The sequence below is a fragment of the Rattus norvegicus genome, chromosome 4 (genome assembly GCF_021556685.1).
Source record: "Rattus norvegicus strain SHRSP/BbbUtx chromosome 4, alternate assembly SHRSP_T2T, whole genome shotgun sequence".
Taxonomy (NCBI): Eukaryota; Metazoa; Chordata; class Mammalia; order Rodentia; family Muridae; genus Rattus; species Rattus norvegicus.
Genome location: NC_141537.1, coordinates 136,318,573 through 136,334,421, shown reverse-complemented (window position 1 = coordinate 136,334,421; position 15,849 = coordinate 136,318,573). Strand labels below are relative to the sequence as shown.

General features: G+C 37.3%; 1 protein-coding gene across 3 annotated transcripts in view; it reads left to right on the top strand.

The window, feature by feature from the left end:
• Cntn3 (contactin 3) overlaps positions 1 to 15,849 on the top strand; it is a 375,608-nt gene that overhangs the window by 98,363 nt on the left and 261,396 nt on the right. For all 3 annotated transcript variants that reach the window (XM_087659082.1, NM_019329.2, XM_087659085.1), the window contains 1 exon segment: positions 11,450 to 11,576. In XM_087659082.1, coding sequence (XP_087515208.1) covers positions 11,450 to 11,576 — 127 coding nt within the window.

The following is a 15,849-nucleotide window of genomic DNA, read 5'->3' as shown; positions in this document are numbered from 1 at the left end:
GTTTGTATTTTCTCGGGTGTCTTTGGCTATGGAATCCAGGTACTACTCCATTGTCAGATGGAATACAGATTTATTTCTGTTTTTCTAAGATTGTTGAGATTTACTTTGTGTCTTAGAATGTGGGCCATTTTTGAGACACTCCCATGGTCTGCTGAGAAGAATGTGTATCCTGTAGTGTTTAGGCGGAATATTCAGTGGAAATATTCTAGGTTCATTAGTTCAGCTTCACTAACTCCCTGTCTACTTCATTTATGTCAGATAAACTTGATTAAAGCATCGAAAAATCTTTGTTCAATATTCTGTTAGCATTGAAAAAACTTGAATGCAAGCAGTGTCACATCACCTAAAATTGTAAAAAAAAAAAACTTATCCTTATAGCTGGCCATTAAATATACTATCTTTTTCCAAATTTTTGTATGACCACTGAGAAACTAAGCTCTTCTTATCTCATTTCTGTATTTGTATTTATTTTCTCTTCACACTATCTGGGTTTATTTTCTTATTTACCAGTATTCTGGAGACAAAGCTCATATTGCTAGCTGTCATTTATAAAGAAAACAATTTGTATATTTTAACTATAATAACAATGTCAGGTTTTTAAAATTATTACTGTAAAAGTGACAGAATCTCCTGTGTATTCAGGATTTGTGTTCCAAGTATTCGAGGTGTAGTTTTATGGGTTTTAATGGTGGGGCATTGGTTTGGCTCTTTTACTTGAATTTTCTGCATAATCATGGAAGTCCCAACATTTGGTTATGGGAGATAGTCAATAGATAGAAGCAAAGGGCTGTTTTAGGGGAGGGTTAAGCTCTCACACTGTGCTGAATCAGAATGTACATTCTTTGAATCTTTTGACTCTGTTCCAGGATTTTTTTCTTAAACCTCGACAGCTTCACAGTGTGTTGACCTTAGGGCATGACTGTTTAATCTGCCATTATTAATTGTTGCTGATATCTACACATCATGTTTTGTAGGGATATGAATTCCATTTGCTTCCCCAGTTTCATCTCCAAGGAGGAGTCGTGAAGGTTGCTAATGTTTAAAATTAAGGCATTCAGGCAGTTTTTGGATCACCTGCTGCCATTTTAACATTGATTAGTGTCATCCACGGGCAGGAAAGCACTAATAAAATTAATGCATCGCTCAAACAGCACCTAGATTCTAGGTGTGGCACTTCCTTGTTCTATATTTGCAACACCAAGGGCTCAGTCTGTTCCGAGAATGTTCTCAACATGCACAGCCAGTTCGCATGCCACCTGGGGAGGTTCAAAGGCTCGCAGCAGCATTTATGTGAGGTTTTATGTTACTTCTAAGTGTTCAAAGTAAAGCTCCCAGCTTTTTAATCTCCAAATAAACTTTTATATTTATTTGTCTCTTTACAAGATCACATAGTATTGAGCTTCCTTCCAGATGTATAGGAAGGCAGAATCTCCCATTCTTTTTTTTTTTTTTTTTTTTTGGTTCTTTTTTTCGGAGCTGGGGACCGAACCCAGGGCCTTGCGCTTCCTAGGCAAGTGCTCTACCACTGAGCTAAATCCCCAACCCCAGAATCTCCCATTCTAATAGCATATGAAATTATGCAAGTAATACTCAAGTTCAAATGTCTGTAAAATATAGAGAAATGATGGTAGGTAGAATGTAATTGTGTGAGCAGTGTGAATCATTGTCTATTGAACAATGTGGGTCACATGTTCCTGAGTGAAAATCAGGTTTTAACTAAATGACATTCACTGTGGCATACCTGTGGCCATTTCTGACTTTTTAAAATTTGCTTTATTATGCCATGTAGAGAGTTCAGAATATTCAATGTGTGGCCATATTTCCTATTTTAAGAGAATAGAGAAAATTAAGATTCCGCTCCCAGCAATATATATGAAATTACATATTTTTCAGATTTTTGAGTTCTCTGACAGTTCTTTACTGTTTATTTTGTTGAGCTTCCATAGTACTCTGGAAGCAATGTAAAGAATAAATCCTTGTTGAATTTTCAAATTGAAAACTGATTCATGCAGCAATATTAATATATCCACCCATACTTTTTTGATGAGGTGTCTACCCTCCACAAATTAATAGTCACCTTTTGTTTTAGGTATAAAACTGAAACATTCGCTATACTAGATAACTGAACATGGGTACGAGTGTTTACAACCACTTAAAGGAAAATACTATTCCATCCGATTTTTTTTGTCATGGAGATACAGAGCTGTGATGAATAAAGCCATTTATTACATTACTTTCTCATAAATTACTTTCCTCAGATATAATTCAAAATTTGATGCAGCACTAAGCAAAAAATATGCATTAATGTCAAATTCCATTTATTTCATTGATAAAGAACTGCTAGTCTTTGAATCCAAAATCTCATCTTAGTCTCATAATTCCCATACCACAGAACTGAGTGTCCAGAGATGCTGGTTAACAAGCCTGTGAGTAGGGGAATATTGAGGGAAACTCATATCTGTTTTGTTCTAATATTACACTTGCTTCTAGTAGAATATACATATCATGATATAATCTAAGAATAATAATTAACAGACTTTTCTGAAACATGCTCGATAATAGGCATTTTCACATTTTTTTAAGGCTCTCTGGCCCTCAACATCTATTCAAACCCAGAAGTTTTGCACGGAGCAAGTAACACCTGAATGTTACTGAGCTCAAGTGATACTTGGTTTATAGACATGAAAATTATAAGTCCACATAGTATTCAGACATCATGAAATATTACCCTTTTAATTCAAACCATTTTCCAAATCCAGGTGGCATATTGACATGACATACCTTTCAACACTCATCAAAAAGCATGGCTATATTTTTAACTTTTTAAAATGAATTTTATATATGTGTCAATTTCATGGTATGTTTTTATTATTCTGTGATAGGGTCCAAAAGGCACAGATTTAAGAATAAAAGGCATAGCCTCCATTCAAATTATAAACAATGATGCTTTGGGGATATGTGCAGTCCATTGTACTGAACTGAATTTCTGAGAAAGTTGTATTATTTGGGGCTTTATGCTCAAAATAGACTTTGTACTCAGAAAAAAGCTAAAAAGCATTTGAGGCAGAAAACAGAATGACTCAGTCCTGATTTTGGTTGATTATCAAAGTCATTTTGTCAGTCATTAGAGGTGAATTACTCTCCAGTAGCCCTGCAAACTTCATCCTCTATGGCGGAGGTCTGTGGAAGTAGGGAATGCCTGCCATACTGTTGAGTTTAGGATTGCTAATATCTTCTTCAGTAGCCCAAATTTATATTTATACTCAACATCTTTAAGTGTCTAAATGGACATGATGTATTCCAAACCTGGATCTTAGGATAAATGTGACCCAGTGACTGAAAAGTCACAGTTTCTAAACACTACTGATAGGTTGGTTATCTCCTTTTCATATAACTGTGCAATTTCAAATTTGAAGCACTTTGGAAGGACAATCTTGCTCAGTCTTAATCTGAGTATGATATAAAAATCAAATATGGGGCCAGAAGAGATACGTCAGAGCATTAGAGTTCTGGATGCTCTTCCAGAGGACCTGGATTCAATTCTAAGCACCCACATGACAGCTTACAACCATCCATAACTCTAGTCTCAGAGGATCTGTTCTGATGCTCTGTCTGGATTTGCCTGGCCTCTATGGCATTCCATACAAGTGGTAGAGAGATATAGAAGTGGGCAAAACATCCGTGTATACGAAAATAATTTTAAAAATAAAAACGAATAAGGAAAAAGTAATAATAGGGAAAATCAGGTAAGTCATATGATTAGCTTGAATGCTGCTGTTGTATCGTGATTTTGGAACATTTATCCTAATGTTAAGAATGGCATAAGATCTATGAACACCATATAGGGAGTAGGTTGCCCACTCTCTAGATAATGGTCCCACACTCATGCATATCAATGGCGCATTACAAAATTAAACGGACATGATGTTGGGAATGGGACCTGTTAGGAGAGGTCCAGAGGCAGTTTGAGGGGGAACAATAAGTAGTGGGTAGTCCTATATGTCATCGAGTATAGTCATGAAATGACCCATTTAGTAAGTAAGTTAAGAAAGGCGGATTTGGTGTTTGCTACTTCTTAATAAATCCGTGGTTCACAAAACTGATTTCTTGATGGTTTCACGGTATTTTTCAAGACCCTTGCATTCACTTTAGTTCTGGAAAGTAAACAACCACAGCAAGCATCCTGTTTGGCCTGACGGCCGAAGAATCCTCTCAGAGAAGCTCAACCTTTGCCCACTCTGGTTTGTTTTAATACATAGGCAGCTGCTACTCTCAAAGAAGTCATTAAAACCCAGAAATAGGCTCTGCTTCGGCACTCAGTTCTGCAGTAGATGACTAGTGGAGTGCTATTGCCATTGAGAGTGCTATTATGTGTGTGTTCCAGCAAAGCTACTCCTGTGTAGCACCACATTTACAGTACTCACAAGGGAGTGGATTGGGTGTATGTGACCCAGAGTCCAGAATCTGCCAAACTAATAACAGTATGTCTCTCTGAGGATATTGTGTTTTCTTTTCCTGTATCTTTTAAAAATACCATACATATGGCATTGAATTAGCTTCTCTATGGAAGATAACTTATATCCTGAATTAATTTATAGTATAAGACACACATTAGTGAGAGGAATAATACTTTGATAAGAGTTGTTATCAGGAAATTTCTGGTCATTCCTTGGCCAGTGAAAAGAATTTCTAGTGATACCTTAGCAGACACAGAGGCTGATGTGCAGTGTGATGTGGATTAACCAATAATTCTAATATATACAATTTGTATATGTGTAGGTATATCTGTTAAAAATAGTTACTATCTTCTGAAGGCATAAAGCACAGGGATGGGGCAGAGGATATGATGTCAGTATATGCTAATAAATATGTTGTGATGTTTAAGATGTATAGACAGCTTTCTAAGAGTCTGCAATGAAACCAGATGGCTGCGGAATGTTAACTCCAAGGAAGGATATTTGTAAGAATACCAGGGAAATGCAAATCAAAACAACCCTGAGATTCCAACTCACACCAGTCAGAATGGCTAAGATCAAAAACTCCGCTACAGTACATGCTAGCGAGGATGTGGAGAAAGAGGACCAAGCTTCCGTTATTGGTGGGATTACAGACTGGTACAAACATATTGGAAATCAGTCTGGAGGTTCCTCAGAAAATTGGACATTGCACTACCTGAGGATCAAGCTATACCTTTCTTGGGCATATTCCCAAAAGATGCTCCAACATATAACAAAGACACGTGCTCCACTATGTTCACAGAAGCCTTATTTATAATAGCCAGAAGCTGGAAACAACCCAGATGCCCTTCAACAGAGGAATGGATACAGAAAATGTGGTACATCTACACAATGGAATACTACTCAGCTATCAAAAACAATGACCTTATGAAATTCATAGGCAAATGGATGGAACTGGAAAATATCATCCTGAGTGAGCTAACCCAATCACAGAAAAACACACATGGTATGTACTCACTGATAAGTGGATATTAGCCCAAATGCTCGAATTACCCTAGAAGCACAGAACACATGAAACCAAGAAGGATGACCAAAATGCAGATGCTTCACTCCTTCTTTAAAAGGGGAACAAGAATACGCTTGGGAGGGCATAGGGAGGCAAAGTTTAGAACAGAGGCTGAAGGAACGCCCATTCAGAGCCTGCCCCACATGTGGCCCATACATAGACAGCCACCAAACTAGATAAGATGGATGAAGCTAAGAAGTTCAGGCTGACAAGAACCAAATGTAGATCTCTCCTGAGAGACACAGCCAGAATTCAGAAAATACATAAGCGAATGCCAGCAGCAAACCACTAAACTGAGAACAGGACCCCCGTTGAAGGAATCAGAGAAAGAATGGAAAGAGCTTGAAGGGGCTCGAGACCTCATATGAACAACAATGCCAACCAACCAGAGCTTCCAGGACTAAGCCACTACCCAAAGACTATACATGGACTGACCCTGGGCTCCAACCTCATAGGTCGCAATGAATAGCCTAGTAAGAGCACCAGTGGAAGGGGAAGCCCTTGGCCCTGCCAAGACTGAACCCCCAGTGAACGGAATTGTTGGGGGGAGGGAGTATGAGGAGAGGAACACCCATATAGTAGGGGAGGGGAGGGGTTAGAGGGATGTTGGCCTAGAAACCAGGAAAGGGAATAACATTTGAAATGTAAATAAGAAATAGCCAATTTAATAAAGATGGAAAAAATATTGAAATAAAAAAAGGAATACCAGGGTAATCTCACAGTCCTCTTGTTGCTTTTATATTACTGACCAATGATTTTCCAGGATTAGAAAGTATGTGGAACTCCTAGTTGTAGTTTCTTTGTAGCTCCAAAGGTCAATTATTTATAATCTGTGCCAATATTAAAGAAAACAATAAAAGTTTTTGAATGCTCAGTTTTATTCTGGTGGCTTTGTGTCGACTTCAAGTTAGGTATGTTAATGAATGCAGTGTGTCTCATGTGGGACTTAGGAGTCAGGGGCAATATTGCCACTTGGGAACATGCATTTTATCAAACAATAACACTGAACAGAGGTAGCTACATCCTATTCAGCACTGAGAAAACTGTATCTCTTTATGTGACAACGTCGTGAGAACCATCAGTTTTTCTTCTTTTCTTCCTCAAAGTCCCCAGGAGACATCAGATCAGTGAGTTTGGAAAGATTCATATTTTGGAACCTTTGAGAAAGTTTTAAAATGCTGGCGGTTTAATATTTTTATTCACTGTTATGATTTGTTTTATTTATATATAAATCAATGTAGAAAATACCTTGCAATGACACCCACTGCCTGAAAAGCAATAATGGTTGGCAATACTATAAGAAAGAGAAGTATGCATCTGGACCAGAGCTTGTCAAATGGGAATGGAAACATATCAGTGATGGGTAAGCGAGATGATTCAGTGGGTAAGACGATCTGCTTGAACACTTGAATTCAGAACTCAGCTTCAGGTATGTCCCAAATGCACCATAACCTCAGAATTGTGGGCTTTCTAAAGTGTGGCTCTGAGTTCATTGAAAGACACTGTCTCAAAGGAATAAGACAGAGTGAAAGAGTGATCAGTGTCCTTTGTCACCTACACATGCACCAATAAACACACTAACATGCGTGCAATGCCAAGTAGAAATACAGAATAGATTCTTCCCTCATGGCCTCCAGAAGAAGCCAGCCCTGACATTGTCTTGCTTTCGGGCATACAGCACCAGAATTTAAATACACATGCCATAGGCCAATTCACTACAGAATCTTGTCCATCATGGGTAGTTTTTCACATGCTGCATACATCTTACATTCAAAACTCTATCACACACATATTATACTACGATTAGCTAGCTTATCATCTTATAAATTTGAAATTGTATAATGAAATTTACTTTGGTCATCTCTTTTAAAAACCACATGTATACTACTAGTTTGCAAACAGAGTGTCTTATAGCTAAAAACTGTCTTCATCTTTATATTTTGTTCTTCTGTAGAATAATGTGGCCCAGTATAGCTCTCATCTAATTGGCAGCGTACTCTTTTACTCCCTTTAACCAAAGTTAATGTTCATTCTGTGGAGGAGAGGAATCTAGACAGGAAATGCTGTAGTCCAATTCTGGTACATGTCTCTTGAGTTCTGCCTTTAATGACATTGCCTTCCTGCCTACGTCTGGGACCATTTGTCTTCATTGGAAGGGACTCCACCATCCTTCTCCTCATGTAGATATGGCGAAAAGACAAGCACGGCAGAAGTGGGACATGCTCTCCTTGCCCTAGGAATTTAAAAAGTAACCTTGACTCTCTGAGGTATTTCATTCCTTTTAGTGAAGGAACTGCAACAGCGTGAAATCCCTTTTCTGCTTTCCTTTGTCAGTCTACAAAAAAAAATAGTATGACATAATCATTGATTGGGTACAGTTTGATCTTTTATGTGACATTGCATTAGCAGCTCATAAAGCTTGTATTTACATTCACAGTCACTTATTCATAGTTGCCTGTGGCTGTTAGGGGCAAGAGGAGAGGAGGGAGAACACCTTAGGATCGGAATTTTGGACCTAGTCTCATTCAGCAATGTTACACATCCTTTATCTTAAGTTGTAAAGCTAAAAATGGGATGTTGCAACCAGGCTAACATATAAAAAAAGTTCCTGTCACAAGATGTCAAGTTAATCATCAATCTAAATGTTATATCAAATACATGTGAGCAGGCAAGAGGCTACCATTTTTATATATCAGCTTCCTGTACATTGTTATGAATATTCACATGGGTGAAGGATACATCCTTTTGAGGATCAAAAATACTACATATTTCCCTATGGGTAGCTGATCCCAGAGTCTGATTCTTTTAAGTTTATGTTGCTGACAAGAGTTTAGAACAGCACATTTCATCATCCCCCTAACACCAATTTCATTCAAATGCAAAAAGGCTGAGCTTTTGTCCATTGTCTAAGCCTACAGCATGGACTAACATGTCACATTTTATTATTAATTTCTCTTTAGTTTTAAAGATTTGGAAGCCTCCACATAGTCATTGATTGTCTTGAATACCGTCAGAATCTTTAAGTTTCAGACATGTTGGCTATGTTCTCAAAGTTCTTAATTCCAGGGTCATCAGAAAAGAACAAAGTTGAAAAAGCAAGCTAAGGGATAATTTTTGCCTGTCTCCTTTTTGGACAGAGTGATATCTTGGAATTAGACCCAAATCACAATCAGGAAGGGTTGTATCAGATACCCAGTCTCTCACTAAGACACTCCTTTACCATTCCTCTCCAGGTAGTTAGCCTCTCAGGGCCTCCCTGGTTGACAGAACAAATCATATCCAGGTTGGGAAGGTAACACTGAGACTTAAAGTCTTATTTTAACATCCACCCATTTTTAAAATGTGATTTTCCCACTAAAATATTGTGAATAATATTTCATATATATATTTCAAATAACCTCAACTGTTTATGCAATCTACACTAATGGTGAAGGTAGGGTTTATTCCAGAAGCAATGGTGCAGCAATGGCTTAGATGCATATTATTAGCAATTACATAGGGATCCATTGGCACACACACCGAGTAATATCACATCCTGGTAAACACATTGCAAGTTAAAATGTGCCAACACACCATTCTCCTGACCATCTGGCATAGGAATAAAATGCAGTATACATTGAGATAATCTTGAGATTATCTTGAGATCGTACTTGAGCCTCAAAGCTGAGGCTTGATGCCGAAGCTCATCTTCATAAAAGATCAGAATCTAGAACTCGGATTGTGATCTCTACTGGATACATGCTGCTCCTGTACCACAATACACTTGGAAACGTGGACGAACCACTGAATGTTGGCACTGTCTGTAGCATGAGGGGAGTATGTAATATACGTATCTTATGGTAAGAAAGTTCTTTTTTGGTTGGTAACACACCTGTGTATTGGACTTTGTCTTTGTCAGCAGTGTGACATATCTTAAGAACAATAAATGTTTAGCCTTAGAACTTTCTACACTGCCTTGTATCTCTTCTTTAGTAGACTTTAGAATCTGTTATTTTCTTGAACTCAGTCAGAATTATAAGTATAACTCTTTAATGACTGTAGGGTTACATATCAGAAAAACCTAGGTGTACTAGTTTGAGTGACTTTGAGACCCTGTTATGCTGGTTGGTCTGTAAGTGGCTAGATTCAGTCTCCAGTTCAGTTTGATGACATGTGACTCAAATCTTACACATAATCACATGTTTGGTCATTGTGGCATGACTATTCTCCAACAAAGGTATTGGCTAGCCAGGCAAAGACAGTATAGCAATCTAGTATAGCCAAGCACTCCTTATAGTGGTTTGGATAAGAAGGTACCCTATATCTTCAGATATTTGAACACTTGTTTCTGAGGAGATAGGACTGTTGTGGAGGTCTAGAAGGCATGGCCTTGCTACAGAAGTACATCACTGGTGGTGGGATTTGCTTAACCGGTCTACTCTCTTTGATTTGTGTTTATGGTCGAGGGTGTGATCTTCTCAACATCTTCCCCTAGCCACCAGGCCTGCTGCTTGCTCCCATGTTCTCAGCCATGATTCACTCTTACCTCTCAAGAACCATGAGCCAAAGGAAACATTTTCTTTTCAGTTGCTCCGGTCATAGTATCTTATCACAAAAAGAGAAAAGTGACTGGTATACCACATAAAACAAAAACACAGGCAAGCTATGTTATGCACTATCTTCCAGAAGGCTAGGCCAGAATTAGGACACCAAATGTTTGCAGAAGAAACAAAGCTATGTCTTTACATGAGCCCTGCAGTAAGTTCTTCTAAACTGTATACATTGTGATTCCAAAATGTTGGGTGAAAGAGCTTATGTAACCTAACTATTCTTAGCTCAGCTTTCTCCTTTTGTATACCGGACAGAATGGAGTATCATGCTAAGAGCAGAATGATAATTAAATATTGCATCCGGGGGATGAGGATTCATCTCAATGCATAGTTACTGATGTGTCCTTCATAGTAATAATTATTGTGGTTTTCATGTTGTAAGTTTTTGATTTCCATTGTCCTGGCATTTGTTTCTATTTGTGATTTTACTGTTTGAAGAATAAAAGTGCAAGTTCTTCCTCTCAGAGGCTTTTGAAACTATTCAATCCCATTTTGGTTTTGTCTTACATTTGATGAACTCTCTTAGTCTTTGTGTTTATTTTGCCATCTCAAAATCAGGAGAAACTGCTCTTCCATTCGGCAGAGCATTCCACAAGAGAAGACTAAGGAGTTCTTTAAAAAAAATCTGTGAATTTGTTTTTAAAAATGTTCTAGCAATGGTTACACAATTCCAGTTGCATAACTGTTTCGTGATAGCATTCATTTTCTCCTTTCCCAACACCTGGTGCAATTAGAGCTTTGTTTTCATATGTGTGAATGTGACAGTTACCTCCAGAAAATGGTCCAGTTCTCCTAAAGTGGGAACACTTTTTGAAAGGCACTTAATCATTTCTGCATCCTTTTATGTCATTTGCTGTGAAGAATATGAATATCCCAGTGATCCCTGGGTATATTTTCATTGATCACTGCAAAATAAACACGAATAGGCAACCTTGAGTTGTGTGTATTCCTCAAATGCTGTGAGAAACGCGGTGGGTTTTCATTTCAGTTTAATTTTGCAAGATTTCTGGTAATGAGTTTATTCTTCAAAGAAAATGGGCCTAGACTGCATGGGCATTGTTGTGGCATGTAGACGCTATAGCTTTATTTACAGACTGAAATGGATTTATGACTATGGTGGCATTACTTGTGGATTCTTGCTTCTTGAGGAGTTTGCTCACTGTTGAGGACTGACAAATGCTCTTTATCAAAGCACCGTGTATACCATATGGTACTTGCTGAGAATTAGGGACACTTAAGAGTAAATGATAGCTGCTGTTAGTTATTTTCCTTTCTGGACTGCACCCTCTATAACACCGTTTATTTATTCTTGTTATTTTATTCCTCTACCTACACAGGTGAGCTTCTTTTGCAAGGCCCCGTGTTTGTCAAAGAGCCCAGCAACAGTATTTTCCCTGTTGGCTCGGAGGATAAAAAAATAACATTAAATTGTGAAGCAAGAGGCAACCCTTCTCCTCATTACAGGTACTGTGGGAAGGATGAGCATGTAAATAAATGTGACAGTTGTATTCAGTTTGCTTCAGTATACTCTGCCATGTAAAAGGGTGATACATAATGCTATGGCTTTGTGGTGTATTCAACAGAACTGACTCCAGGAGCACTTGAGTCTTTTAAGGCATCAGGTGTAGATTAAAGGAAAAACATCCGAGGGTTTATTAAATATGCTCCATCTTTTCACTGATTTATGGAATGATTTAACTTATAAAAGTTTACAGATTATAAGTTAAGTTATAACGATATCAAGAACACATCCATTAATAGTGTGAAATTTAGTGGTGTTTGATTCATGTTTATTTCTGTTCTTTTGTTTTCTTTCTTTTCCTTTTTTAAGTACTTTTTTTTCTTTGGTGATACTGGATATGTGTTTGGAAGCTTATTAAATATGGGGGAGTGAAATGCATTTTTAAAGTGCTTTAAATTATTTTGAAGAGAAAATCATCTCTTTTGTCAGATTTTTAAAAATCACCTTAAAATCCTTACTTTTAGTATTATGTAAAAACCTGTTCACTGAAACCTTCAGCTGTCACACACACACACACACACACACACACACACACACGCGCGCGCACACACACACACACAATCCAAAAGTTTAAAAGTGAAGACGAAAAGTTGAATTTTCACCTTAAGATTAAATGACAACATTGGGAAATGTATCAGGATTATTTGATGGGATGGGTATTTACTTGATTAAATATCAAAATATTAACAGTTTCTGCTCTTGGATACTAATGGTACTCAATTTAATGAAGAGATGAATTCTTTATAATTAGTAAACGATGCTTCCATAGAAGTGGCCGGGGTGGGGTATTTGAGACACCTTCAGAGCAGTATGCACCTCCACGTGCTTGTTAATATCTGCATCAATAGTATTTACCCAGTTCCTGTGCCTTGCAGAAGTCTCCTTCCTCCTATATAGCAACTCCAAAATCACCATTTATATCTTACTGAATCTCTGTTGTTCTCTGAAGCCATGTAAATAATAGGCTCTAACCAATCCTTGTTAAAGAGGGTCAGGCGAGCCTTAGAAAAAGACTTTTAGATTTATGCACCAGGAAGTAATCAAGGTTAGTCACTTCAATATGTTGAATGCGTACTTGTGGAGCATATACTGTGTACTTTCAAGAAAATATGCATTAAATATATACATTAACTGGTCTGAATAGGCAGAGTCAAGGATACAGCAAAGTCTTTACTTGCTTTCTACTTCTTACCATAGAAATACGAAAAGCATAAAGAAAACAGGAAATTGATTTTATGAGCTATTAAGATGAATTAGTTGTAGTGTATTCAACATCTGGAAATGCTTTCTCTTTGTGGGGGAAAATGAAAAGATTATTTGATGAAGATTCTATTCTAGAGGTTTCTCACACATTTCTAGGGATGTCTGACAACTTACAAAGACTACTTCTGTCCACAATACTGGAACACGTTTTTATACAGAGCTCTCAGTATGAGGAGGAATCCATGTGGTGATAAGCATATAGGTTATTTTCCTGTCATTGATGGAGTTGTATTGTCATATTTATCCTATGAGTTATTTCCTGATGAAAATATTTAGTGAAGAAACTCTCACTACACAAATGTTGTCACAGAGGAGTATATATCTAAATGAAAAGATTAATTATGTTTGTAGAATGTTATCAGATAGCCAGATGTCTTGAGATTAGAAACCTATAAATCTTTTGTACAAATTACGCCTTGTATACTAGGTATTCAGTGTGTTGTTGTGGAGTCTGAGTGTAAATATATTAATTGCATGTATAAAATTTTGTAGAACTTGTGTCAGTTTATAGTGACCCTTCTATTTTATGTTATACCCTGGAATGCCAATTGTGAATTTGGTTTGTTTCATTTCAAGAAAAATCTATAACTGAGAAGAGGAAATACACAGCTTTCATTGATTTGCTGATATAGTGTTTGATAAATGAAGAAATTTAACATGCTACATATTGTGTCAAAATCCTGAGTTGATAGCCAAATGGAACAGACACTTTTATCATAGCTTTAAAGATTTTCTGAACTGAAGATTTATAAACAATATGAAATCTCACCTTTGCTAAAGGTTTGTAATTTCTGAGATTTGAAAGCTAGAAACACAAGGGAGTTTCTTCATTCTGAGCTGCATTAGACCTTCCTATAATAACTCCAAAAGACCAAGGTTTCTGTTTTTGGTGCTGTCTACAGAAGAAATTGGTTGCACTTGAGTAGAAGGAATGTAGAGTAATGCAGGTCATACAGATGACTTTATCTATACCCCACAAAATTTGCTTGTAATGTTCAATTAAGAAATATACCTTATTATCATAGAATGACTCAGAAGAAAACATACTTGTTTCTCCTTGTTTTAACATTCTTTAGAAATTACAGTTTAGATTCAATATAATGGCAAAACTAATATTTTAATGAAGTAGTTAAGTAGTATTGTATATCATATAATTATAAACTGATAAGTAGACAAATAGGAAGCAAGATACTGAGCCAAGGAGGGAATGAGGGACTCCTATGAAATCACTGCTTGGAGGTGACCCAGTCATATTTCTGAAGATTCAGAACAAAGTTTAAGAATCTTAGGAGAGTTTGTCCTTTAAAAGCACAAAGACTCCTGGAGACTGGCGAAACTCGTCCCATGAGAGATCCTGTTCCAGTTATTTCCCCGTTGGGTAAAGATAACTCTTAATTGGTCATATTAGACATCCAAAAGTTCAGAGATTCTCATGAGAAATTACTCCTATAAAGGTCTAATTGAGAATTTTACTCTTTCTCTTACATTTCCCTGCCTACACCCTAAAGCCCACATTTAAAGGTTAATTAGTATTCAGTCTGACTGTAATTGCTGATGGTGCTGAAAAAGGTTACCTTAAGGATGTATGAATACTTAGTTTTTTAATGTAAAGGATTTTTCTCATTTCTTCTTTGGACTCCAAATGCCTAGTATTGGATGAAAATGTCCCCATGGAAGGTTCACTGTCATATCCATTGATACCTCCTGTACTTAAAGAACCATAGTAATAGGCTATATTGGAGTACACACACACACACACACACACACACACACACACACAAATATCAGGCAAGTAACAAAGTCAAATGAAGTGGGACTGCCCATAGCATTTGTAGACTTATGGGGTAGTCACTGGGAATTCATAATTAAGCCAGAAACCTACCAGATGGATAGAGAAATAACTATAGTTTACAAGCTCCCCTGTTTAAGCATCAACTTGACTTTGTTTTTTATGCAAACTATGGACAGAAAAATAAAAAGTCCTAAGGCTGAATGTGGTCTTATCAATTCTATGTGCTTTTATCCTTTAGATCCATGGAAACATTCAACTTTAAATCAAGAAATTAAGTTAAAAATCCACTCTATCAGTCACATAAAATCCATTTCAAGTGTGTTGTGGGCATTCATAGCTAGTTGTTATAATTCTGGAGAGCATGGATGTCATATCTCTATTTCTAAAATATCCTATTTTACATCATAGATAGTCCGTAGCTACCCTGAGCTTTATAACTTGTTCTTACAGATGTCTCCAGTTTGGTTGCAGGAGAGTAAAGGGACTATCCTTCTTCTTTTTTTAATTGGATTTTTATTTTAATTTATATTTCAAATGCTATTCCCTTTCCCAGTTCCCAGAACATAAGCCTCCTAAACCATCCCCCTCTCCTTCTATAAGAGTGTTCTCCTCCCCATCCACCCTCCTTCCCGCCCTGCCCCCTGACATTCTCCTACATTGGGGGTCCAACCTTGGCAGGACCAAGGGCTTCTCCTTCCATTGGTACCTAACAAGGCCATCCTCTGCTACATATGCAGCTGGAGCCTTGGGTCTGTCCATGTGTAGTCTTTGGGTAGTGGTTTAGTCCCTGGGAGCTCTGGTTGGTTGGCATTGTTGTTCTCATGGGGTTGCAAGCCCCTTCAGCTCTTTGAATCCTTTCACTAATTCATCCAACAGGGGTCCCGTTCTTGGTTCAGTGGTTTGCTGCAAGGATTTGCCTCTGTATTTGACATGCTCTGGCTGTATCTCTCAGGAGACATTTCTATCTGGTTCCTGTCAGCGTATACTTCTTAGCTTCATCAATCTTACCTAGTTTTGGTGGCTGTATACATACATACATACATCTCTATCTCTATCTCTATCTCTATCTCTATCTCTATCTCTATCTCTATCTATCTATCTATCTATCTATCCATCTATCTATCTATCTATATATATACATATATATACATATATATATA